At 48.2% G+C, this 27,835-nt stretch overlaps 1 protein-coding gene across 1 annotated transcript in view; it reads right to left on the bottom strand.

Moving 5' to 3' along the window:
• Nucleotides 1-27,835, bottom strand: part of sema4c (sema domain, immunoglobulin domain (Ig), transmembrane domain (TM) and short cytoplasmic domain, (semaphorin) 4C) — a 44,450-nt gene that overhangs the window by 4,046 nt on the left and 12,569 nt on the right. Inside the window, exons 2-14 of the mRNA XM_012815896.2 lie at nt 14,048-14,251; nt 7,952-8,106; nt 7,492-7,554; nt 7,280-7,378; nt 6,832-6,928; nt 6,458-6,571; nt 6,089-6,240; nt 5,363-5,541; nt 4,207-4,351; nt 2,570-2,783; nt 1,088-1,197; nt 383-540; nt 114-205 (exon numbers count right to left, since the gene is read on the bottom strand). Coding sequence (XP_012671350.1) covers nt 114-205; nt 383-540; nt 1,088-1,197; nt 2,570-2,783; nt 4,207-4,351; nt 5,363-5,541; nt 6,089-6,240; nt 6,458-6,571; nt 6,832-6,928; nt 7,280-7,378; nt 7,492-7,554; nt 7,952-8,106; nt 14,048-14,150 — 1,681 coding nt within the window. The 5' untranslated portion in view covers nt 14,151-14,251. The remainder of the gene's footprint in view (nt 1-113; nt 206-382; nt 541-1,087; nt 1,198-2,569; nt 2,784-4,206; nt 4,352-5,362; nt 5,542-6,088; nt 6,241-6,457; nt 6,572-6,831; nt 6,929-7,279; nt 7,379-7,491; nt 7,555-7,951; nt 8,107-14,047; nt 14,252-27,835) is intronic.

Below are 27,835 nucleotides of genomic sequence, written 5' to 3'. Positions count from 1 at the left end.
CAATGCTAATGTTCAATTCATATGCAGTGTTAATATTCAGCCTCACGGCTCTCATTGGCAAAAACGGTAAACAGCGGCAGTGCTTCACAAGTGCCACTAGGGAGCGCACTTACCCGGGCTGGGGATGGACACGGGCTTGTCAAACTTGGCCTTGCCTCGGCTGAATCTCTCCAGCATGAGGTCCTGTGTCAGCGTGGAGGTCGAGCTGTCAGGGAGAATGAGAGAGTGCCGGGCATTAGGAACACGTCTGCGATCGGGCCTGCCACTCAATGATTAAAGGTGCACCGGCGCGATACGGAGTGCCGGGAGAGCTCGAGCCGGAGAGACAGAGCCGGCGCCGTGGGGATGAAGATGGAGCCGCAGAGCCAGCTAGCTAACTCACCCGCGGTGGAGGTCGTGGCGGACGCAGGCCCGTCCCTCGCTGTCCCAGGCGCAGTACGGGTCCCTGGATAGCAGGCAGTCTGGCTGAGAGTGGTAGCGGCTGCAGTTGGCCAAGGGCAGCTGGAGAACTGCGGAGCTCGAGCCAATATACAAATACTTCTGCAAGGGGAGAGAGAGGGAAGATATGAGAAGGAGGAGGGATGGGGGGAGGGAGGAAGGAAAGGGGGGAGAAGAGAGAGATGGGAATAAGGGAGCAGAATTGTGGAGGGAGATAGAAATAAAGAACGAGAGCGAGGGACAGGCCAGAAAGCAGGAATTAGAGGAATTAGGGAAGAGGGGAGGAATTTAGAGGGGGTTAGAAAGAGAGAAGCAGGAGACACAGACACAGACACAGACACACACACACACACACACACTCACACACACACCCACACACACGCACGCACGCACACACACACACACACACACACACACACACACACACACACAGTGACAGAGCAAGACAGACAGAGATAATGGGATCATCATTTTCAATTACACTGACATTTTGTTTTGCTATTCTCTGTTCTGCTTTGGGGCAAAGCTTGTTAACAGCACAACGGCAACAAAAAAGCTCTATTTAATTCACTGAGTGATCAAAATGAGATTGGCCAGAGCAGAGCAGGCTGGTCGGAGTCAGTGACGATTTGTAATTAGCGTGTGTTACCTGGGATATGGTCAGGCTGTCCACGGGCTGTGGGGAATCAAACAGCTGGATCTCCTCAATCACGTGGGCCTCAGTACCCAGGATTACAACCCTTTGAAGCCAACCGTCCGCTGGGAGAAGGGATGAGAGGAGAGTAGAGAAGAGAGGATGGGGGAAGAGGGGGATGAGAGGAGAGGAGGGGTAAGGACAGGGTGTGGACAACAAAGGAAGAAAAAAATGGATAAAAAGGATGGAGGGAGGAGGTAGATAAAAAAAGAAAAGGACAGAGAGGGAAAGGGAGAGGGAGAGAAAAAGAGGGATTTATGTTGCTGTGGTTAAAATGTACAGCAATGGGCAGCAATGGGCTGCATTTTGGAGTGATAGAGGGTTAGCAGACAATATTTTGCGGCGCACATTGGAATCGGGGGCTGGTTGTTCGACCTTTTGTGCTGTGCCATGCAGCGTCCCGGTGTGAGCCGCTTGTTTGTTCTGCCCAGCCAACCTCTCGGCGGACGGCCTGCCACGGATAATGTGAGCGAGTGACCCCATGCGCCATGGGGAGATGCTACAGAGGAGTGCCAAGGACTGCAGGGGACCGTCTCGGCCTCGCCAAACACATCACGCATCTCTGCCTCCGTCTATTATCCCTCTCTTCCTCTCTCAGTCTTTCCATCTCCCTTCCTTCTTTTTCACTTGCTCTATCTTTCACTCTCTGTATCGCTTTCATTATTAATCTTTCACTTTCTGCTTCTTTCCCTATCCTTCTTTTTTTTCCCTTTCTCTCTAACCCTCTCACTCATCTCTCTCTTTCTCTCTCTCCTCTTCCCGCACCCTGTCTCATTTCATGTCAGGGTCTCTCTGCTCCCTGCTGCCATAATCATGTTCTATTTGTGCACGGCAAAACTGCTCTCCTCTCTGACACACTATTTAATCATACACATTTGCATTCCCCCCCCCACCCCCGCCCCCGCCCTCCTCCCCCTGGGCCTTGGGCCGGGGTAATCTGTACCCTTTGACTCCCCCTGACAGAATGCCTGCACCCCTCGCCCCGCAGCCAGCCGCTCTCTTAATAGCTAATCAAGCTCGGAGCTCCAATTTGGCAGCAGCGGTCCTGCCATGAAAGGGATGCCTGTTGGGCCTGTACTCTTAAGCATGTTGGGTCAGTCGGTGGGAGAGGACCAGGCTCGGTGGCCAGTCACCAACAGTCACAGCTGTCACAGTGGAGGCTAGGGGGGTGAGCATCGCTGTCTTCCTGAGGAGTGCCGAGATTAATGTTTAACAAAGCAGGGGCTTATTACAGGAGGGAGGTGTGAAGTGGGGAGATGTATCGACGGGGGAGAAGAGACGAGTGTGGGAGCCTGAACTGTTACTGAGGTGTGGTGAGTGTTGGTAAATATTTGCGCTTGTGTCATGTGTGTGTGTGTGTGAGTATATGTCAAGGTGGGTCTAAGGTGTGGGTTTGAAATGTCTGTATAGCACATAGCACCCCCTCCTGTGGCTTACCTGTGCCGATGAAGAGCACGTTGTACTGCCGCCTGTCCAGCGAGAGGACCCGGTCCACTGCCAGCCGGGTGAAGTTGACGCCCTTGGTGAGCAGCAGGGGATGCGCCTCCACCCGTTCTTCCATCAGCGGGTGGTTCTTGGCGAAGTTGAGGGTGGTGTCTGGTAGCAGCAGGGTGCTGTTGTAGCTGTGGTCCCGGTGCCATTTGGTGATGCACTGCACACACGCATGCCAATGCACACCGAGGAGCCCGCGAGGGGAGCGAGGGAAAGAAAGAAAAAGGAAAATAAGAATGAAACAAGTGTAGTGCCGCGTAGGAGGCATTCTGTCACAAACCGTAATACTGAGTCTCATTCAGAAGTTATGAGGGAACATATTTGTGTGTAAAGCGTTCGCAAACTGTAAACTGTAGAAGGAAAATTATGTCGCCAATCATCCTTATTTCAGTAGCTCCTTAAGTTGATACATTTGTACATGACTGCCTATCAGTATGTTGAAAAACAGCTAAACATTGCCTTCCTTCATTGCTAATTACAATTCTAATTCACACTCAGCGATTTTGGCAATAACATAAGATTTGGTTGATTAATTAAAACACCCAACTGAATGCTTTTCAAGCAGACATTCTACTGTCTCCTTCACCAAAGGTAGTTTTCAATCCATTCTGCTGAAGCAGACTGAGGCAGAGCTTTGGCTCTCCATTAGCTGTGGTCATTTCTTTTCCTTCCTTTTTTGGCATTTTTCTTTGCATTCAGGCTCACGTCAACCCGTTGAATTCAACTTCAGCTTAACCTCTGCTGAATGCCCAATGCAAAAAAGGTCACTAAACGTGTGTGGACGTCTGTTACCTCTGGATAACAGCGCATTGAACTGTATTCGAGACTGTTGCCAGTGGCAACCAGTTTCTGTTCTACTGCAAACCTATGGAGTGCTAATGGATTACAGCTGAGGTCTGTTTCAGCGAGTCTGTAAAAGCAATGACTCTAAAAACAAATTCAGAATGAATATTCTTTGCCCAATTACTGATTTGCCTGATAGGAAGCCACGTAATAAGTGGGATTTAGGTACAGCCGCTCATTATTGCAAGACAACTTTCTCCAGGGTCAAACAAGATCCCGAGGGGTCCTGGTCATCCTGTAAGGATTTACTTCGCAATAATAACTGGCTTGCCATAGGCTATCCCATTTACACAGGATTTACACAATTGCTGAATTATTTTAATGTAAAGCCTACTGATGATATACTGGAATTCATCATACACAAGAGGTGGTTACAGCCAAATCAAAATTGCCATGTCATTAATGAAATTACAGTTGTGAAAGTGCAAATATAGGACATGTCATTAATCTCATAAACACCTTTTCTATTTCTCTTCTCCTCTATTTTGTGCATGTGTTGTCCCATGTCGGAGAGTGTACCTCTATGTACATGTGTGTAAAGGAAGATACTGTAATAGTAAGTGCACGTGTTTGTGTACGTGTGCATACATGTAAATATAAATATGATTCTACTCTTGTGTGTTTTTCTCTCTGGATGTGTGCCCATCAGTGTGTGTGTGTGTGTGTGTGTGTGTGTGTGTGTGTGTGTGTGTGTGTGTGTGTGTGTGTGTGTGTGTGTGTGTGTGTGAATGTGGACTCACTGCTCCTGGTCTGGGACTGGGGACAGCGCCTCTGTACCGGGTCCAGCGCCCAGAACCCTGCTGGAATTCCTTATAAGGTCCGTTAAACACCTTCTTCATGTCGTCGATCTTGTACTGACACACAGCAGATACGTCCACATCACCCCTGCGAGAGGAGGAAAGGGATAAAAGAGAGGGAGGGAGGAAGGGAGAAAAAAGAGGGAGAGTTGGGGTTTGTAATTAGATTTTCATGATTTCAGTGGCATTCATTGTTTGAATTGCTATTAATTAGATTTTATAGTGGCACTGTGGCTGTGGCGCTTTCAAGCCTGAGGCAAAATGATAATTTTCTAAGCTATTCATCATAACAGAACTGGACATGGAGACACTGAGTGTGCGAGATAGTGGCAAAGAGAGAAGAAGAGAGAGAGACACAAAGAAAGAGGGAGGAATGGAGAGAGAGAGAGACAGAGAGAGAGAGAGAAAAAGCGTCTGTGATGCTTTAATACCCAGTGACGTTGCTTGTGCTGTTGCATTCATCATCTAACTGCTTCCTCCTCTGATCATAATCACCGTGGAACACTTGTGCCCAGCAGGCGGGCGCAGAGAGACACTGGCCCTGCCACCTGCGCTATAAACGATGAGGATGCCCTTATCAGGGGTGACTTCGGGCTTATCGCTTTATCTCATGCTCTGGCGCACTGGTGGTGTAACTCTTCGCTGGCGCAGTGACTCAGCGGTGCCAGGTGCCCTGTCTGCCCGAGTATATTCAAACAAAGCCTGTTTGCTCCGAGAAGACAGACGCAGGCCGGGCATCACTCTCACAGACAGTGGAGACATGACGGCTCAGGTGGGTAGCAATTGCGACGCTACTGTGGTGATGCCATATGTTTGAACAACATTAGGGTAGGGAAACGTGCACCTTCCCAAAGTCAAAGTGCCTCCTTTTAGAGTTGGGCATCTGGATTTTATTAGAAGCACCACCATGAGATAGAGCTGATCAATGGTATCAGATTGTCTTTACCCGCGGGGAGATGGATGGCCAAATTAAGCACAAAGAACACAGCAGGACTTCTTCTGTCTGACCCTGGGATTTTTTCTAAATAGGACCACCATGACTTTTGTTGTGGTGTGCTGAGCTTCAGCACCACCAATCCTTGACTGTGCGGTGACTCACCACTGGGCATGGAAGAGGCCGAAGAAGCTGGTGCCCTTCCAGTCCTTTTTGTCGGGCAGGGTGAAGACGGCCCGCAACTTGTTGAAGGTGACGTGGCGGTCTGGGAGCGAGCACACCAGATGAGCCTTCTGGAAAGTGGTCCACTTCTTCTGCAGGGTCAGAGTGCCCCCCACATCTCCCTGAAGGCAGCAACATAGGATTTAAGACTGGATGGCACAAAATGTATATAACAAACAAAAATAAATCTATCTGTGTGTGTAATCTGTATGTGTGTGTTATGTGTGTTTAGATACATATATCCCTGTGTGTGTGTGTGTGTGTGTGTGTGTCAGTGTGTGTTTGAAGGGTGTCTTTATTTGTGGGGGTACATTAATGTATGTTTATGGCGGTTAATGTGTGCCTATTCAGGGGTTTTATGCATGTGTGAGTGTGAGCTGATACTGGTTTATGACCCTACTTATGTTTCTGTCACTCTATGTTTTAATGTGCACTAGTGGAGCAAGCCTCTTTCCATGTCTGTATTTGTGCACGGGTGAGTTTATGGACAGGTGTACAATTACACATCTGTATGTGCTGATCACTATGTGTAAATGAGTGTCTACATATAGGTGCGTGGATACCTCAGTACGTATGTGTTCGCGAGCAAGTGTGTGTGACTGATTGAGTGAGTGTGTGTGTCTGCAGGTGTGTGTGTGTGTATGTCTCATACATACAGTACATACATACCTTGCAGACTCTGGCCACTCGGGCCACGGTGAGCTCTGGATCACAGTCCAGGTCGACGGCTCGCTCACTGAAGAAGTAGTAGATCTTATCATCATCACCATCGCTGCTTTTCTGGCTCTCCCTCACCACGGCTGAGCCCACAAACTCCGGCTCTGCAAGGAGACACAGTGTGAAAACGCGTACACACACATACATTCATTACACGCATTTAAACACTCACACACATACTGTACATACACACGGACATGGACATATGTTTGCACAAACATTCAAATACTGTGTCTCTGGCTTAGTTTTTTCTTTGTTAAGTGTGCCCTTGAATATTTGAGAGAATCAACACACTTATATAAATGTATTATATTAACTCACCACCCAGCCATGTAGGTTCACTTTTCATACTATAGTGCTGCTGGCCCAGGTTACGCAGAATCACCGGTTCAGTGCCCAGGAAATTGTTGAAGGTGGCAGAATACAGTTCTTTATCTGAAATAACACACTGACCATTACAACTGTGACCATTAGTGGGCACACAATTTAACTTATTAAACCAACAACAACTACATACATGATATTGTGTACATAAGACACTATATTTATGACAACATAAATCTGAACCTTGCTTTGATAAAATATGCATGTAAACAGACAGACACACACAGTCTGTCTACAACAGCTCAAACAATCAAAGTCATCCATGCATAACCATATCTCTACTGATCCATTCACATGCCCACAGAACTCACCAACAATGAGGCCGGTGTAGCTCTTTGCAGGGTCGTATGGACACTTTCCCTTGCCATCCTCCAGGGCGGCAGTGTTGAGACTGAAGTGGTCAGCGTTCTGCAAGGGGATGGGGAGGGGGTGAGGGGTGAGAACACAGAGAACACAGGTGGTCAGGACCGCTCTGGCGCGGGTAGTTGTGTCTGGCTGCGACAGCCGCAGCTGCAGCCTCCAGGGCAAAAAAACACACACGCAAGCTTGGTGTACGTCTTAGCCGATCACAGTCACCGATTTGCCGTGGCCTCAATTCCAGTTTATACACCCTGCCACGCAGACCAATAGCCAATAGGGAGAGCATGGAGGTGTGATCGGCAGAGAAAATACCGGCCCAAATCAAAGCCTCTACTCATCCACGGGTGGCAAAAACACACACACACACACACTGGAGTTCCTGAAGGGTGAGGTACTCACAATGTAGGCACACTTGGGCTGGAAGGCGTATGTGCCGCAGGTGTAGAGATATGTGTGATTGTAGCTCTGCAGGAGTCGGATATAGTTGAAGCATTCGGTCTGTGAGAGAGAGAAATAGGAATATAAAGGGAGAGAGAGAGAATTAGGACACAAATGTAAGGAGAAAATACAGAGAAAATAGCTGAAGGGATTTTACCTCAGACTGTAACTACCTGGTTATTTTTCCCCTTCGAAGCGCACTCTTTCTTCTTGTCCTGAGGGGCTGGCCAGTCAATCTGCACACAAGAAATATATATATATAGAGAGAGAGAGAGAGAAACACAATGAAAAAAGGGATAAATGACTGTAAGCTGCACAGAGTGGTTTACATAGTGCTCCTTTATGTGTATTTTTTTTCGTAGAAATATTGACTGTGTTGTGTAGCTTGCGGCTGATACTAGCCTTTTCGTCAGTTAACAGATGCTTTTATCAACACTGCTCTAGACTTACACAGTAATGGTACCAGAACACAGCTGACCTGGGATCAGATACGGCCTAGATCCAGTGCTGTTCTCCACATATTCATTTTAGCCGTAATTGTGCCCAATGGGAAATGAGTCTGTGGTATCAGCATTGCTAGCGCTAAGCTCTGGCAGTTGATCTATCAGCTCACGCTGCAAACATTTTCTCTACCTGAGGCCTCAGTTGCTTGCTGATGTCGTTGGGGTCCAGGGCGAAGAGGGCCTCTCTCGCACCGACATAGAGTACACTGTCGTTTTCGGACAGCGTCAAGATGCTGTAGCTGCACACTCCCGCCGCGTGAAACTGCGCCATGCTGTCAGACACTTCTAAGGAAGGAGAAGAAAGAGACAGGGAGGAGGAGAGAGGGGGGAGAGAGAGAAACTGAGTCAGTGGTACTTTCATAACCAAATACATTAATTACTCCCTTCTTCCCTGTGCTGCCTTTACAGACAACAAATTCAGGTGAAAAATGTGATGCTAGCTTTTCCGTAAAGTGACAGTATTAAGGGGTGGGGGGAAAATAATTATTGATAATGTATCCTGTTCATGCTGAAAGCAGAACCTGAGCTCCTAAAAGGAAGTGATGTCAGCTCTGATTTACAGCCGGCCATCATGTACAGACAAAACGAGCGAGGCCCTGTCAGGCGTTGCAGGATTAAACAAACAGAGAGAGAGAGAGAGAGAGAGAGAGAGGGATGGGGGAATAGAGGATAAGAAATAGGGAGGGAAGAGAGAGAAGGACAAAGATAAAGGAGAGAGAGGAGAACAGAAAGAAAGCAAGAGAGAGAGAGAGTAAAAGAGAGAAAGTGAAGAAAAAAGAGACAGGGAGAGAGTGATCGCCCAGGGCTTCAGAGAGAATGCAATAGGAAAGAGAATGTGAAAACAGGGAATCAGTGTGGAACCTGTTATTACCTAGAGAACAGCAGTGTATTAATATTAGAGTGCAGCCCGCGCCAAGAAGAGAGGAGAGCAGAAGAAAGGAAGCAATGTCCCTGGAGGAAGGCAACGCACATCTGCTTGGCTTCACAGACAGCTAGCACGGCAAGCATACACACTTTCTCTCTCACATACACACACACACACACACACACACACACACAGATGCACGCACACACACACACACACACACACATGCCTGAAGAACGCCCCTGGATACCTGCTCACCATCTCAAGCGTTTCGCCGCAATCACACAGAGACTGTGGCTCTGCTTGTCAAGAGTCGTTTTTAATTATTGCTCAGCGTAGATGTCAATTAGCAGCTTTAGGAGAAAGTGGGTGGGTGTATTTACTTAACGTCACCACAGAGGGGCAGCCTTGAGGCTTATGCACACTTTGGGGGACAGGAAGGGTGCGTGGTGGTGTGTGTGTTCGGGTGGGGTGATAAATGAGAGATCCCTTTTGTGTTCCTTGCATTTGGTATGACAGAGCAGCAGCCAAGAACTCCACGGCGAGGAACAGCCGTGGGAGTCGTCAGGAATAATGAAGAGAGAGGAGAAAGAGAGAGAGAGAGAGGGAGAGAGGGAAAGGCAGCAGCAGAGAGCGATGCCAAAAAAAAGAAAGAAAAAGAGTGCCCTCCCGACTTTGGCGCTGAAGGATGGATGAAAGAGACACAAAAGAGAGGAGAGCAGGATCCCAAAAATAGGCCAAAGTGATGAAACAGATGTGCGGGTTTGACAGAGGAAAAGAGGTGTGTCGGGTCGCCAGAGGACAACCTCCCTCTCCCCGCTGAGATGATGGGTCCACCTCTGGTGCTGACCTAAATGAGAGATGAAGGTTTCAAAGCACAGGGTCAAGAGTGTGTGCCTGTGTGTGTCTGTGTGTGTGTGTGTGGGTGTGTGTGTATGGGGTGGGACCAAGCTGAGCCATGGTGCTGGACTCACTTAGGTCTCCTCTGATGTTTATCCATGTGTGTGTCCATGTCCGAGTCCATATGTATGTATGTGTGTGTCTGTGTGTGTCTGTGTGTCTGTGTGTGTGTGTGTGTGTGTGTGTGTGTGTGTGTGTGTGTGTGTGTGTGTGTGTGTGTGTGTGTGTGTGTGTGTGTGTGTGTCTGTGTGTCTGAGCTGCTCCACGGCTCCTTTCAGAGACAGATTTACTATAAATACAGCCAGGCTCTGCTTATAGCTCATAACCACCGCACAGCTCAACACACTGCTGTAATTAAAGGTCTATTTTAGGTCCTTTGAAGCAGTAACATGGAGACAAAAAATATATTACACAGACCGAGAGGCACACACTTACACACATGCAATCACACAAACCATAACACAAACACCACCGCTAACGCTATTTTCTCGCCCTCTCAGAGAAAAAAGAGAAAAACCTAACAGAGTTGCATCTTTTTGGCAGAGATACATTGAAAAGAAAACAGAGTGTGGGACGGAATGAGAACAGAAAAAGGGACGTGTGCAGCTGTAGAGGGAAGAGAAGGAGAGAGGAGGAGAGAAGGTGATGGCGAGAGAGAGGGAGGGAGAGAGAGAGGGAGAGGGAAAGAGAGAGAGAGCGAGAGAGAGTGAGTGAGCGATGGCTGTAATTGCTGTAGATTACTTGAGGGAGTGGTGCAGAGGGGCGCTGGGAGATGTCGAGCGGGGGAGTACGATTACAGACGGGAGGAAATGGTAGAAGTGGATTAACACAACAAAACGAATAAACGAATAAACACACACACACACACACACACACACACACACACGCACACGCACAGACACAAACGCAGGGAGACGAGGGAGACGGCTGCAGAGGGATAGATAGACAGTTTGACTGGCAGAGAGGACAAAAGAAATGTGGAAGATGTATGAAAGTGAGAGCAAGACAGAAAGTAGGAGAGAGAGGACACAGGACACAGGAGGCAGACAGTGAGAGGGTATGTGGGGGCAGCTGATGGAGTGTGCTGTGACGGGAACTCTATTGAGCCGTACCAGTCATGAAAGAGGGAGGGAGGGAGAGAGAGAGAGAGAGAGAGAGAGAGAGAGAGACAGAGAGACAGAGAGACAGAGAGGGAAAGAAGGAGAAAGTGCAGGAGTGAGGCAGACAGAGAAGGATGGAGAAGGGGTAGGCGGTAATTGCTGGAGATTATGAGAGGGAGTGGTGCGCTTGTTGAGTATGGGAGTGCGACTAGTGATGGGTGGAAATCATATAAGTGGATTAACACAAAAAAAGATGAACCCCCCCCCCCCCCCCCCCACCGAATCAGACACGAAGAGAGCTGAGAGAGAGAGAGAGCCACTGAAAGAGAGAAAAATCGAGAGCTTGGGGAACTTTTATACAGACCAGGCCAATACTGGAAAGACCGGCGAATAAAAGCACACATAAATAGAATCACAAACACAGACAGAGGAGGAGGTGGTGAAAAGTAAGTAAGGGAGTAACCATAAGCAAAGGTCACGACTTTGTGTAGAGCACCGTAGGAGTCATAGGTTTTGGTTTGCTCCGACGGTGACCTTTCTGTGGAGTGGCACCTTTGAAAAGCCCCTCCGACAGCTTGCGGGTCTGGAGCGGCGGACAGATGGATTGATGCCGGGGTAAAAGACCAGCCCTCACTCGCCAGCTGTTGGGCCAACAGTAAGACCCAAGCGCTCAGGCTCAGGACGAGAGGGCGGATCTGCTCCCAGTGATAAATCCTGGATCGGTAAACCACCACTGGATGACTGACAAATACAGAGCACCTCAGCTATCTTAGGGGCTTGCTGACGAAGTCACACACGTGTGCACTGATTGAGGAGACATACACACAAACAGCAATATAGACACACACACACATGCATGCATGGGTAGGACATGGAAACACACACGCAAGTGTGTAGACTATGTAGATTGACATGCACGCCAAACATATACATATGCACACACACACACACACATGCATGCATGCTTTAATATACACATACATACACAAGCGTATATACACTGTCTCTACTGACATACATACTGACAACACACAGACACTGCAGGCTCCACCTCCCCCTACGGAACCAGTCATTACAGTAATTGGGGGTTAGAGAGTGTTCTGCTGGGACGGCACGGCCGCTCTCCATCTCTCATCCCCCACCACCACTCTGTTCACTCCTCCCTCGTTCACGTTCCATTACTGTGCCCACTATACTCACCCACTTCCTGTATTTGTCAAATTTGTCAGAAGGTCGGTGGGACATGGAGGGTAATGGCACAGACCGGTGTTACCAGGCTGTGTGCTCACTCCTCTGTAACTGTGCCCATGCAAAAATCCAATTGCTAGATTTAAGCCTTAATAAAGCAAAGAGGTTCAGTGGCGGCATTCAGAAGTAATTCCATCTCTCTCTCTCTCTCGTTCTCTCTCTCTCTCTCCCTCTTTCTCTCTCTCCCTCTCCCTCTCTCTCTCTCTCACACACACACACTTTTTTTTTTACTCTCTGTGTCTTCCTATTTTGCTTAAAAAGAACACCAGTTGATCATCTTCTTTCGTTTTCCCTGATGGAGGTTGTGAGTGAGATGGATTGTGTCTGTGGGAGGACTGGAGGTGGGGTGGTGGGTGGGTGGTGGGGTGGGGGGTGAAGGGCAATGGCAAGGCTTCCAGTCTCCATAATAAATGTTCTATTTGTCTCCAAAGGCCGTGGGGTTAACAAGCTTATTTTTGAATAGAACATTTCAAAACACGCAACTAATGGGCAGCTCAATTCAGATGCTGCCTGAGCTAACGACTGAGGGAAAACGAGGTGAGAAGAGGAAGAGAGAGAGGGAGGGAAAGAAAGAGAGCGAGAACGAGAGAGAGGGAGAGAGAGAGAGAGAGAGAGAGAGTAGTTAGATGTGTTTGTGTTTCTTCCCCTTCAGAATGACTATAAGCCACACATAATTATAGAGGTGGGGTCTGCCCAGAGGGGGTGTGGAGGGAGGTGGAGAGTGAGAGAGGGGAGGCTGTGGGAGTAAATATTATCTCTGCTCTCATCTCACCCCCCTCCCTAAAAAACTCTAAATCCCTCAAACTGCCTGTCCAAGCACTCTGCATACACACTCGTTTGCTCTCTCTCGGTCCCTACCCCTCTCCCTCTCCCTCTCCCTCTAAGGGCTGTCCACACGAAAACAGTGTCAACTGAGTGCCATTGCTTTGATTATAATCAGATTTAGTTGTAGGCTGTAACCTGCAGCAAAGGTTATGTAGGACATGTGGTTTTAAAATGACCTAGCAAGCAACAGTGTTTTCACTCATTTTTGTGGACGTGGATGACATCTCAAAACGATGTTGTGTGGATGCAAAACCTTTTGAAAAAAACACAAAGGAAAAACGTTTTCAAAACACTCACTCTTTGCTTTTCTTTTTTTTCACTCTGCCTCCCTCTCTCTCGGCTGTCCCCCAGTCTCCGTGCTTTTTCCCCCTATCCTAGTCCTTTACTCAAGCTACATAGAAAGAACTATTGTTTATGTGGTTTGGTGTTCACATACAAAGACACACGCGACACAGCACAGAGTGCACAGGGCTGGGGTCTGTGTGTATTTTTCTTCCCTGTCTCTCTGTCTCTCTCTCTCTCTTTCTTTCCGTTTTTTTCTTTCGCTCCGTCTCTCCACTCGCGTTTGCTCCTGCGAGACCATTTCCTGTCCTTTTAAGGCAGCCTGTTTGCAACTCCCATTTTATCCTCTCCTCCAGCTGAAATTAAGGCAATCTCCCTCTCCCTCTCCCTCTCTCTCTCTCACTCTCTCGTGACTGTGTGTTTATTTTCTTTGCCGAGAGTTTATTGTGTCCATCTGTTTGTTTGTGTGTTATGACTGTGTGAGTTGGTTGGGGAGTGCAGAGGATCAAGTTGTTGTGCTTAAGCGAATGAGTGAGTGTATTTCTTTTCCAGTGCAATATTGACTGCGTGTCGATTTTTTTTTTGTGTGCCAGTCAATCCCCAACACCAAGGCAAAAAAAGGAGCTTGGGGGGAGGGGGGAGTCATTTGAAATCAAATAAGAGAAGGAGAACAAGAGGGGCTGGAGCTATTCTGAAGGAGAACAACATGCTACTGTGGAGTGCACACATGAAATATGATTCTTCAGCCAGAACAGTTCTTATCTGAGATCTGCATGGATAAGGAAGGGAGGGGCTGCACAAAGAAGAAAAGAAAAAAGGGGCAAGGGAGAAAAGTAAGAAGAAAAGAGCTGAGGAGAAAGATAATGACAGAGCAAAAAAAGAGGGATGAAATAGGAGAGGTCTATAGAAAACAGTGACCGTGGCCTCGGACGGAGGAAGAACCCGTTCTGAGTTTGACATCTGACACAGGCAGAAACAGTACGAGCTCTGGATCGGGCCCACTCACCACTGTGCCGGACGGTCTTGCGAGGGATTGGATTCCAGTTGACACACATCGTCTTGTCCCAGCCAATGACGAGCATCAGGAGCAGGACTTTAGCCCCGCCCATGTCTCTAGTCAAGTCCTGCTCTTAAACCGCTGTGCGGCTCTTCTGATTGGACGACGAGTGGTGGTAGCTAGAGACACTCAAGGCAGTCCCCCCTCGGAAGCCTGCAGAAACACAGAGAGAGACAAATTAGTACTCAACATTATGGGATGTGAAACGTACTTATTACTCCTGCCAACCAGCACCGAATTCAACTGTTGACGCTCTGTCACGACTCACGGTGGTTTAACGACAGATTACGTTCACTGACAGAGGCGTTCAGACCAACTCATGCTGGCAGACTGCAAGTAAAAGAGAAAGTGCCTGTCGCATTAGGGGAAAACTCAACCTACATTCCAACCTGCATCAGGATCACTCACTCTGTTTTTGTCAGACACAGAGCCAATGTCTCTTTCTTTTCTCCCGTGCAGGCCCTGCGGAGGCGAGCACAGAATGTGTTTGTAATTATAATTTCAGTCTATGTTTGCGAGGCATTATTATGATACCGCAGGCAAGGTTCTCAGAGGAGGCGCAAAACCTACAGAAAACAAAGTTCGCTCCATCTCTATTCAGCTCACTCCTCGCTTTCCACTGATCTGGCCTAATCACCATGCTGCACCTGCCTCTGTCTATTAAAAAGGGAAATTAGGACCTTGATAATGTTTGCTGATTTGAGAGCAAAAGGCGTTGAATTTTAAATGTGCGTAAAATGTCAAATAGTGTTTATCATCCGAGATAACAAAAAACGCAATGCCTCTGTGGCGTCTTTTGCCAGCGGAATTTATCACCGAGGCCCACGTGTGAAGCGTATTGAAACGCCCTGGGCTGATAAGGGTTGGACACTCCGCATGTGTGTGACTTGCCATTTACAGAAATGAGATGCGGAGCAGCGCCACTGCAATTTCAGGCTTATTGATTTCTTATTTCTTTTTTCCAAAGTCAGAGCTGTGTGCGGGCTGACAAAAAGTCCAAGATCATCGAAATGACTTCGCTTAAATGGAAGGGTAGGATAAAGCTATTTGATGACTCACGGCAGGTCTCGCTGCTACTTTATTGGATCGATCGAGAGCTGCTTACTCTTTAAGCGGAGTGGAGCGTAACATTTGGAAACGCCATGGATGAATTGTAGAGGCTGTCCAATAACCCCTGTGTCTGACATTGGACATGCCAAGACTGCTGAAGAAAATAAACATCTGATTTTCTCTCAGCTGGACAGAAAAGTAGGGAGAAGACTAACCTGAATTTGGATTACTAACAAGGACAGCCTCACAGGCAAAGAAAATAGCAGGTTCAAAAGTTCTCTTTTCTCTCTCACTTAAAAAAAGAAAAAAAAAGAAAAAAACTGAGCTGAGTTTGTTGCAGCAGCTGCCAACACCGACGAAGACCTTCCATTTGCTCCGCTGAAAATTTCAGAGGCACCAGCCTCTCTGCACTCTGTGTACTGCTGACCGTATCCAATAACTTTTTAATGACGGGTTGAGGAACTGGTTTGCGCCGGTTCACTAATTACGTCCAACAGCTCTGAACAGACAAATATTGTCATCCTGTGTTTTGAAGAGCCCGGTTCCTAATTGGCTGGTGTTGAGAGAAGAAGGACAGCGGACCCTGTTTACGCCAAGCACCTCTTCTCCTGTGTTATGATTTGGAGTTATCCCTAAGGAAAACTGACCGAGGATGTTGCTTCCGACAGTGTGAGAGGATGTGTGTTTGAGGGGTGGAAGGTGGGGTCAGGGAGCTTTCCTCTTTCCTATCTCCGTCTCTTCTGTCCCTCCTCCCTTCCTGTTCGGCTCTTCCTCTCTGTCCTCCCTTCCACCTCCATGTCCGTTTGCTGACTGTTGTATCAAAACTCTGCCGGAACCTCTTGACCTGTGACCTTTTGACCCTCTCACAGGTCACAGGTGAGGGACCGGGGTAAAGATTAATGCAGGTCTGAGGTAGGAGGACGTGTAATTAGCACACAGGCCTCACACAGACACGTGAAGAGCACCTCCACTCTCCTCCTCTCTCCCTGCCCCCACCCTAAAACAAACAAAAGCGCTCCAGCAGCAGTCAAAGCTGTGCCTTCCCCCCTCCTTCCTTCCTTTCTTCCTTCCTTGCTCTCCTCATCCTTCTTTTTATTGCCCCTACTGAGGTTTGCACAAAAGCCTGATTCACGTCAGCCGCCGACAGGATGGGCAAGGAGGATCATTAACCCCCCCCCCCCCCCCCCACACACACACACACGGCACCCGCAATCCATTGGCCACTGCCGCAAGGGGAAAAGAGCCCTGTGATGTAGTGCCTGTGCCCCCCCCCCCCCCCCCCCCCAAAAAAAAAACAACAAACAGCAACAACCAAAGACAAAAAAAAAAGTGATAGAGGCAACACATCAATAATGCATCACAAACGGCTGCTGCTGTCACAATTCCACTCGTACTCCCAGGCCTTGGGGAGATGGGGGTTTTGGGGGGGGTGGACCAATGATCAAAGGACCAGATCTGTGACTGCCCACAGCCTGCTGCCCTCCACCCTCCTCACACCTCCCTCTATCCCACTTCACACACCCCTTGCAGGAAGAGGGGTTATGACCTGGCCCCTCTGGCTAAGGCCTGTGGATGTAGCTCCACCCCTGGAGCACTTGGTCGGCACATCAGCCCGATCTGGCGGGACGGCCCTGACGTGGTGAGGCAGAGTGGGTGTAGTGCTGTTTGGTTTAGTGACAGCTGCAGTGTTACTGGTCCAGGGGTAGTGTGTAGTACGTATGCATGTGTGTGTATGAGTGGGTGAATGGAGTAGCGGAAATGAGTTAGTGTGTGGTTTTGTGTCATCACAAAGAGTGATGACGTTCACAAGACTGTGAGCACCCTTGTGTGTGTGTGTGTGTGTGTGTGTGTGTGTGTGTGTGTGTGTGTGTGTGTGTGTATGTGCTTTTGTGGTGGTGCGAAGGCATATGTGTGTCATTGCCAGTGTGTATGCGTGTGTGTGTGTGTGTGTCTGTGATAGCCCATGTGTCTGTGTGATTGTGCTGGCAAGCTGTGCTGTGTTTGAATAGGAGCAGAGAGAGGCCCAGATGAAAGCCCACTAATCAAATGGAGTTTGATCAGCTGTGGGCCTGTCTGCTAGATGTGCTCCATCCACCACCACCGCCATCCCCACTGCCGCCATCCTCCACCTCCACCTCCACCTCCAGAGCCACTAATGTCCTCCTCTGCCTCCTGTGGTCCTCTGAGTGTGGTAGGGAGAGGGAGGAGCTGAATGGGGGGGCCGGAACCCATGCTTGCGTGCGCTCCTTTTGTTCGAGCCAAGTGCCATGATCAAGGGCTCCGTTGTGCTTCATCAGACCTGAGTCTGCTCTTCATTAGGGCTCAAACACATCAAACCCTGCACACTGACCCAAGCAGCTTGCTTCAAATCACTAAGTTCACCAGCTTCTCATGGAAACCCATCTAACAGACTCTTTTACCTCCTTTCTTCTACCTTCTAGCTCTTCACTTTCCTTGTTCCAAATTGCTTTCTCCTTCTCTCTCAATCAGTCTCTCCATTTCTCTAGCTCTTTTTTCACCTTCTCACTGTCTCTCTTTCTACATCTCACTTGCCCCTTTTCCCTCCTTCTCTCACATCCTCCTCTCCCTCTCTCTATTCATTGCTCTTGTTCTTTCCCTCTCTCTCTCTGACCTTGTGCTGTCAGCCTGTTTAATGACATGGCGCTGGTGAGCACACAGAAGGGTAGGCACAGACCTGGCCTGCTGCTCACGTGTGTGGGGAGCTGTTGCCTTGCCTCACCCTATCCTCCCCTCCCTTCCCCTGGCCCTATCCTCCCCTCCCTTCCCCTGGCCCTATCCTCCCCTCCTGCCTGGGGCCTTGAGGTTGCCCTGGCTACTGGGACTGGAGCCCGGCTCCAGCGATGGAGCTGGAGCTGTGACCTGTCATTGAGGTGTCTGTGTGAGTGTGTGTGTGTGTGTGTGTGTGTGTGTGTGTGTGTGTGTGTGTGTGTGTGTGTGTGTGTGTGTGTGTGTGTGAGTGTGTTTCACAGCTCGATCAGACCCTCATTCACTGGCATCGCTTGCCACTCTGCTCATTAACACAGTTTTGCTCTGTCCACGTGTCCCTGCTTAGCCTCCCACCTCCCTTTCTGACAGCATCAGGCAATCAGGAGCATGTGTGTGTGTGTGTATGTGTCTCTGTTTATCTGTGTGTGTACTTTTATGTCTGGGTGTGTGTGCATGTGTGTGTGTGTGTGTGTGTGTGTGTGTGTGTGTGAGTGTGTGTGTGTGTGTGTGTGGCGGCTTCAGCTCCTGTGAACTGCTCATTAAGGGCGACAGCACAACAGGCGATAACGCATGGCAATGTGCAATAGTCCAGCTCAGCCCAGCACAGCACATCGCTGGCGGCGTGCCTTGCACCATGACTGTAATATGGATTGCAGTCACATAACAATGCAACACTATTGACAACGGTTCTGCAAAAGTCAATGGTTTAACATGAGGCATAGCTTTACAGTCTCTCCCCCTACACTTCTGCAACAACAATGCCCCCCAGGTATTCTCCAAAAAGTGCACTTTTAAATGGCTAATATCAGCTAGTAACACATGGTTTAACTACAGTGCTTGAGGCATGGTAAACACTCCAGGAGCTCGGTAGCTATGGCTCATTACTGAACCTAGTCACACACACAGACACACACGCACGACCCCGACTGCTCTGGCCTCGAGTTCAGCTGTGCGCAGTCGGCTTCCTAGGAGCACTGTTGAATTTTGCATTACAGTTCTGAGCGTTTGTTTGTGTGTGTGTGTTTGTGTGTGTGTTTGTGTGTTTGTGTGTGTGTGTTTGGTTGTATGTTTACTGAGGAGTGTTTCTTAAGAGTGTCTGTTTGTGTGAGGTATGGATGTGAGTGTGATTGCATCAGAAGGTTTTGTGTGTGTGGTGCTTGTGTGTTTACATTTGTTGTGTTGTTAATTTGTGTGTGTTAGCGGTTGCCAGCGGTACCCGTACAGACTCCATCGTGCCCCAACACTCCAGCATGGTAATCTGCTCTGCCCAGGCCGCCCACCAGGCTCCTTAGGGGGCTAATTGTCCTGTAGCCCTCCTACTCCTCTGCTGCTCTCTCTCGCTTCTTCTCTCTCTCCTTCCTCTTTCTCATTCCCTCTCTCCTCCTCCCATCACTGCCCGCGGGGCTCTCCACCACAGAGGGCATCCTGGGGCATGCAGGGGGCGAAAGGAGGGCGGGAGGGCTATTTGTGCTGTTTTTTTTCTCTCTCTCTCTCTTTCTCTCAGTTCACAGGTCTGTGGCCATGGAGGATTGACACATGTGGGGAGGGATGGAGGGAAGAAGGGATAGGAGGAAGTGTGGAGGGGGTCTGGTGTTGGGCTGCTGGTGCTCTTCCACTGCTGCTGATTAGTCGCCTTAATGGGGCATCACGCTGGGCCTCCGCTGAGCACGGCGGCTCGGCTACTCTTTTGTTCACGCCAGTGGCGAAACCAGGCCTCCTCAGAGTTAAATGACTTGAGACATGAAAATCTCTATAACACTAACACATGTCAAATTAACTTTAATCAAACATTTCCCGTCAATGTATTCACATTTTGATTATGTAGGCTACATTTTATTTTTACAATGACTATGGTGACAGGAAAGCTTTTCAAAGTCATATTGCTTGTAACTTGTAAATCCCTCGCTTTATAGTAGCTTAGGCTTGCACGTACATTTCATGCCACCAAGAGAAAGTCAGGATCAGATCACGCCCACTTGGCCTCTCTCCTTTGTTTTAAGAAAAATGTACCAATCACTGTTGTGTTTGTACCAGTCGTCCAATGGGTGTGTAGAGGAAACCCACGAATGCTTGGCTTCCATGAAAACATTCAGTAAATTGCAAGTCGGTGGGTGAGGGCATCCAACCTGGTGTTGTCTTCAAAACCAATCAGATCAGAAATACAGTCATGCCAAGATCAATGTCAATGCTGTTACGTGCGTCGATAAAATACACGTACATACATTTGTTGTGGCACATCTGTATGGTCATGATGCCTTAAGAATGAGGAGAAGAAAAGGGAGGAAAACAGCTGAGACAGCTGTGGTGAAACCGGACAGTAGTATAAGGGTACCTAACCAAGTTTATGGTAAGGCTGCGACCCAGAAGGCTAGTTACCCACACTACTAACTGCTGAAGAGAGGGCATCATATGCAAGAAGCGAATTAGCCTATTTATCCAGGTCAGTTAACAAACATCAGATCAACCTTTGCCTAACGTTCTACTTCACAGGCTAATATTGCTGATGTGCAAAACACCTAGCTAAGCAAAACATTTAACTGGGATAGTAGCCTATTTTGAATCGGTTTCTCACTTTTATTTTGAGTAAAGGTATATGAAATAGATCCGATTAGACCAGCCATGGCGGCACCACTGCAAGTTTGTGGTCAACTTTCTGCGTCCGACACTAATTACCACCTCTCCCCAGCCCAACGTCCAAGTTCATGTTGGGGCTTCCTTAGTAAGTGAGGTGCTGCTACTTGCTCATGCTCTCTCAAATAATTCTCAACAGAAGTCGCGATTGGTGTGATGACGTCAATAATGAGGCCACCTGTCGAATTTGCATATCCCCTTCCACTAAACATCATCCTGTTCTATGTTCTCACAAGTTGGATATTTAGTTTGATTGGTTTTTGTTGTTTGTTTTTCGGAGGAGTGTTGATGGGGATGGTGCCGGAGTGATCTTTTGTACCATAGACTATTAACGTTAATGTTATTATAACTACTAATTTTAAACTTTAACAGACTCAGCCAGCAGACCCAAATTAACCCATTTACTCATTAATGAACCCCGTGCCATAGAACATTGACGTTTGACCCACTGATGAGACTTAATTCCGCTCAAAACTGTTTAAAACATCCACATAAAAAACCTAAATCCTGAAAACGCATACATATTTCCAACTGTCTCTACTTTGACAAATTTTCTCACAGTCTCTGCGCTGCGTTTACCAGTAGCCTAAAGAGCCGTCGGATTTTAGCTTTGTCTTCAGTTGTGTCCTCATTTTCTGGGCACATTAGTCTATTGACCGTTAAATGCTGAACGGTGCTGTCGGTGTACATAGTCACAGTTTACAGGCTAAAATGATTCATATAAGTAAGCTTGAGTCGAGACCACAGCAAAGGCACATCATATTTGCGCGCGTCCTGTGACATGGCCTTGACTGAGATTCGGGGCTATGATAAGATCTGTACAACATCCGCTTCCATATAATGAAAGGTGCTGGTGCTATATAGGTCAATAATTACTTCTATAAACGTGGGCAGCGCTAGAGGCAAAATGCAAAAGACGTTTTCGAATCACCAGATTTGACGCTAGTCGCTGGACAGGATTTTTAGTTGCTAGGGCAGGTCAAAAAGTCACCAAGTCTTGCGCGGCAACACTGCACTCTCTCTGTGTCTTTATGCCTCGGTTTCCTTTGCTCTCTCTCATTCTGCCAATCGTTGGGACATTCTCTAGTTTCGTCTCTGTCTTCCTCTTGTTATTTCTCTCTCTCTCCCCCCCCCCCCCCCAATCTTTCAATCTCTCTTAATCCTTATTCTCTGTTTGGCCCATGTCTGCCGTTGCTTCTCATTATTGGAGGAAGCCACAGCTACTCTGCGTAACATATGCACGGGTCGATGGGGCTCAGGGGCTGGAGGCAGCAGACCAGGAGATAAGGCTGATCGATGGGCCATCCGCTGCTGGCTCTGGCCAGCCTGCCAGTGCTGGGTGGCGGGTGGAGGGGGTTGAAGTGGGTAGATAGCCAGGTACTGCCCAACTGCCCAATCAATTTGCATGTGTGCCTGTTGTGCCTGTTATTTTCTATGGGTATGTATTTTTGCTTTGGGTGAGGATTTGTGTTTGTGAGTGTGTGAGAGAGAGAAAGTTTGAATGAGTGTGTACTGCATGTAAAGAAATGTGAGTGTTCATGTGTGTGTATGTGTGCATGGACGTGTGTGTGTCTTTGTGTCTGTCTGTATTTGAGGGAGGGATTATATGCAGAAGTGTCTGAGCGTCAGGTTAGTCTTTTGTTTGTTGACATTCATATGCATCTGCCACATCCCTTCAGTGCTGTTCTGTCTCCACTCTTCTTCCCTTCCCTTCTTCTCCCCTCTGTCCCAAATCCTCCTCCAACAACCCCCCCTCCAGTTCCCGCCTGCCATTTACAACTCAATCCCTCCCTTCTTCCTCTCTGTCTTATCTCCTCCATTTCCTCTGTACAGTACACACCCAGCCCCCTCTCCCATCTCTCCTTTATACTCCCTTCCCCCCTACAACATCCCTGCATGCAAGCGCCTGTGCAGTCGGCGTACAGCTATTCGTGATCAGCCCCAATATTCCTGCATTTGATTACCCTCCAACTCCCTTCTTCTGAATTGTACAAACACAGGAGAACACAGAAGAGAAAACAAGAGAGGTAGGTGGATAGAGAGAGCGAGAGAGAGAGAGAGAGAGGGGGAGGTAGGGAGAGAGAAGAGAAAGGGACTGAGACGTTGCCTGGGGGAATTTCTTCCTCAGCTGTTGCCTCAGCGCCTCTTTTGTGTCTCTGCATTCTGCAGGTGGTGTGTGGATACAAATTACTCGGCCTGTTCGCTCCCGCTACTGTTATCCCCGGCAATTTCGCGAAGACCAAGGTTGCGGCTGCATCAGAGCGCTTATTTCATTGCAACGATTGGGGTCCGCGGCAATCATTCCATGGAGGTGCTTCTCTCTACACACATCCCCCGCTCAGGACTCCCCCTCCACACACACACACACACACACACACACACACACACACACACACACACACACACACACACACACACACACACACACACACACACACACACACACACACACACACACACACACACCCACACACACCTCAAAGAGTCCTTACCCATCTCAAACATGGTTTTATCTCGGCTCAGGCAGTATCTCTGAAAAAGATCGCTCCGGTTTCAAAGGCCTTTCAAATGGCTATCATTTCCATGCTCCACCCTACCATTTCTCTTCCTTTACTCTTTTCCAGTGACCAATCTTCCCTCGCTTGTTCCATTTAATTTCTTCTCCTTTTGTTCATGCATTACACACACACACACACACACACACATACCCACACACTCTCTCGCCCTCTCCTACTCACTCCATCCATCCATCTGTTGCTACCCGAGAGCAATGCAAGACCCTATCTCTCATGCTGCCTTTGTTTTCCCTTTTCATCCTTTCCTCTCTCGTTCTCTCTCTCTCTCTCTCTGTCGTCTCATCTCGTCTCGTCTCAAAGAGACGCGTCTTCTTGTACGAAGCCTCCAGCCCTGGCTGTGTGTGTGTGTTTTTTTTGGTCTCTTCCTCGCCCTGCTTTAAGACTTCCTGCGGGAGCGTCGGGCAGAGCCAGCTCAGCTCACACTGAAGGTCACATTGGGCTTGAAAGGGGAAGGGGGGGGGGGGTCTGCTTTCAATCAGGTTAATGCTCCTCTCTAAAGAGTGAAAGATTGCAAACACACACTCACAAACACACATATTCAGAGATACACAAGCACTCACACACAAGCATATACACATAGACATGCAAATACACTTCAAAGCACACACTCACACACACATACTTACACGAACACACATATACAGAGATGCACAAGCACACACACACACACACAAGCATATAATACAGACACACACACAACCTTCAAAGCACAAACATACATACATACACACACACACACACACACACACACACACAGAGAAGCGCACAAAAGGGGAACCGAGATAAAAGAGACGCAAGAGCTCAAATTCATTTGAGATGCTCTCTTATGGCTCTGGCTTCAGAGCTTAGCGCTGCATATCATATAACTGCCAACTGCCATGCTGCCTAGTGCAAGTGAGGGGATTCATGTCAACATCAATGGTTTCATATAATGATGAGAATACAACACCACCGTGTGACAGTTCACTCCAGTATAATGTATCCCGCACTGCTCTGAGGAAAGCTTCAAAAACACAGCAAATGATACATGCTACCTTTTTCAATTAAACCACATCTACAAATAGAATAGTACAAAAAGAAGCCAATCTAATTGTATAATTAACAGATTACACCAAAAATATACACGTTCGTACACACAAAACACAGATGCTGATAAACAACATGGTACACCGAGTCCCAAAAACACATTAAAGCGCAAGATGGACAAATAACGAATCCGGATTATCTGTCAATCAGATTACTTAAATTGAATGACCTGGAAACTCAATTTTAGGTGAATAATCAGTGGCAGGGTCCTCCTGGGAAAACACAGTAGCGTGACACACACACACATACATGTAAACACACAAATTACACTAAGCATTACACAAACACTACACACACATTCAAGTAAACACACAAATTAAACTAAACATTACAAAAAACAATCCATGAAACACACACACAAATGCATGATTGTATGTGTGTCTGCTTAAACAGTTAACCCCTTACGCCAGTGGGGCCCTCCACCTGGGAATGAACTCCCAGCACTAACAAGACCCAGCAGAATGGCTTTACGGTCTGTTTGAAAAATCTAGGGCACACATGAACAAATATACACTTTCTCAGAAACACACACACACACACACACACACACACATACACACACACACAGAAAAATCGCCCCACTGGATGGCCAGGTGGAAAATCCAAACTCACACACAATATGTACACTGACTTAGTGGAATATGCAAGCCCGGAAAAACTCTCTCTCTCAAACACACACACACACAAACACACACACAGAGACTAAAGGAGCGTAATATCAAAAAACATTTCATCGTGGAGCTCTCAACATGGATTTTCCTAAATAAACAGGCCTTCCAGACCTCGTTTTCCATTACCCCCTCCCCCTCGACTGGGAGAACAGGGTCACCACACACACACACACACACACACACACACACACACACGTAACCATACTCCATATTGGTAGGAGAAGTTGCAGGAGAACTCTGGGTTGGGGGGGGGGGGGGGGGGGGGGGCAGTGGGGCTGAATTTGAAAACCACCTGTGTAGAGAGCCTTGACTCTGACTCCAGCTGTTGGGAGGGAGGCGTTCTTCAAGGCTCTATCGTTGCTTTCGCTGCCACTCTGACAAGCCGGGCCTGCGGATGAAACCGGACTCATGCCGCTCATGCATTAGGCATGTGTAGCACAGGATGCCGCTTTAAAACCCTTCCCTTTAATAGGAAATTGCCTGTGGCCTACAATAAATGAGAAATGAGTTTCACCAGTGGTCCCTTTGTGCAGCAGAATGAATTCATGCTGGCCTTGCCGTCTCTTTTTCTCTCTCTCTCACCTGTTGCTAGGGGGCCAAAACTGGCGACAGGAGCTGAAGTTATGAAGTCGGCCTTTTCTGGAAATCGATCGCGACAGGGAAATTAGCATTGCATAACACCTGAGCTTTTTGTTTTTGTGTTTGGGAGCCAGGTGCATCTGTGTTTGTTTGTGTGTGTGTGTGTGTTGACCTTGTCCTGTGAGTCACTCCAAGGTGTTTGCCACATCAGCACTGACTACTTCAATCAGGCCTGGCGCGGCGTGGGCCTCGATTGGATGTGGCATGTGGCAGTAAAGCATCTCGAAAGGTTGCTGTGGAGACTTAAGTGCCTCTAAAAGGGGCGAGCACTGAACCCAAGGCCCCTTTTAATCCTGACATCTGCATAAGGTCAATCCCCGAGCCGTAAAAATAGACCCAAATAAGGGTGGGCTGCTGGCTCCGCGGGGCAGCTCTGCTGGCGGGGATGCATGCTCCCTTTGTCCCGAAAACAGCACTTCTGGGTTGACCTTTCACCCCTGACACCCTCCCCTCCCTTCCATTCCACCCCAACAAATCCTGCCACAAATTACTCGAGGGGTCATGATGGATGAACTCAGATTAGCTCACTGTCCGGCAAATCCTGTCGTCTCTAAGTCCTACCCTTTTATCTATGGCGGACAGAAAAGTCCTCCCCCACCCAAAGCCTCCAGTAATTCCAAAATGCAGAAGTGAATTTAAATAAATTCAGGGAACAGAGAATTTAAAGTGAGTTTTCACAAATTTAAGTGCCTTTAGCTGCTTTAGCTCTCTTTGTCATGGCAATGAGGCTCACTGGCGAGTCTGAGTTGAAGCTGAGTCACCTGCGCCAATACACAAACAGGGGCACACGCACACACACACACACACACACACACACACACGCACACACACACACACACACCAGAGCAGAGCAGATCGTCGCAAAGCCTTTGCCCGTGAATTGATCTCCCTTTTGGCAGAGAGAAGTGCTGGGGGCGCTGCTCATTATTATTCCTCCAACTTTGCCAGGGTGCTTGGAAGACATAAAATACTCAGCACCTGGTGTCAACGCTGGCAGACGCCGAGCTCACCGGCAACTAGGCCAGCCTGGGACAGCACACAACACTCCATTACCCTGACTACACAAATTGAATGCAGGCTGGATGGAGGGGAGGAGGGTGTGTGTGTTCATGTGTGTGTGTGTGTGTGTGTGTGTGTGTGTGTGTGTGTGTGTGTGTGTGTGTTATGGAGAGAAAATGAGTGTGCATATTTTGAAGCTTTAGAGAATTTGACTTTGAGTATGTTAATGTGATGGAGAATGAGAAAGAGTTTGCGTCTTTGTGGGTGAGTGTGTGTTCATGCATGTTCATGCGGTAGCAGGAGGTGTGTGTTTTGAGTGAATGACACGTATGACATATATGTGCATATGTGTTTGCGCAAGCTTGCATGCATGTGTTTATGCATACAGAGCATGTGTATTCCTGCCTAAGGAGGAGAAGTGATTGTGTAAACTTAGACAGGGACAGTGTGTTCTCCAGCATGCAGTTATATGTGTGTATGTGTGTATATGAGTGTGTGTGTGTGTGTGTGTATCAGCATGTTTACACAAGTGGGAAGATCTCGCACTAATGCTCGAGCTTCGGTGGAACCCTTTCCACAACAAGCCCCGCGGCAGAGTGAGGTTTATCTGAATATTTCCCTCATAAAAAAAACTAAAAGCCAAACAAATCCTGCACACAGAAACGCCCACTGATAAAACGGCATCGTTCCCACAGGCCCTCATATGCTCCGAACCCGAACCCCCTCCCTCCTCAACAACCCCCCCCCCCCCCCCCTCACCTCCACCCACCACTCCTCCCATCCTCCATTTTGATCTATCCCTTTTTTTCTTACTTTGCCCTTCAGCCTCACATCTCTCTCTCTCTCTCTCTCTCTCTCTCTCTCTCTCTATCTCTCCCTCTGCCTCTCTGAAGATAAGATAAGCATCAAAAGAGATGGTCGCAATAAACCAGGAGACAAATCAAGCCTCTGGCCCCTTTGTGGGACAATTAGAATCAACAGGCTGCCCGAGCAGGGCCCTGAATAAATGACGACCAGCCAGATCTGTTTCACTCAGGGGGTGGTGGACTGGCTCGTGCCCCGCGGACACAAAAGCACCAAGCTGATTCACCTTCACTCCCACACGGTGATATTTAATGCCTATATTTTAGCAACGGCAACCACAGACTTTATAAGCAGAACCCACGCTGTTTTCCTCTCGTCTGTGAGAAGGCACTGGCGTTAACCTTGCTCTCTGGCCTTTGCCTCCATAACGACAGCTCCCAAATGAATTTGGGAGAGTAGTGAGTGAGTGAGAACGAGAGAAGGAAAGAAAGAAGGGAAGAGTGAGAGAGAGAGAGTGGATGAGTTGGATGGAAGTGAGTGAGTGAGAAGGAGAG

The sequence above is a fragment of the Clupea harengus genome, chromosome 7, assembly GCF_900700415.2.
Source record: "Clupea harengus chromosome 7, Ch_v2.0.2, whole genome shotgun sequence".
Taxonomy (NCBI): domain Eukaryota; kingdom Metazoa; phylum Chordata; class Actinopteri; order Clupeiformes; family Clupeidae; genus Clupea; species Clupea harengus.
This window is presented reverse-complemented; position numbering and strand designations above follow the sequence as displayed.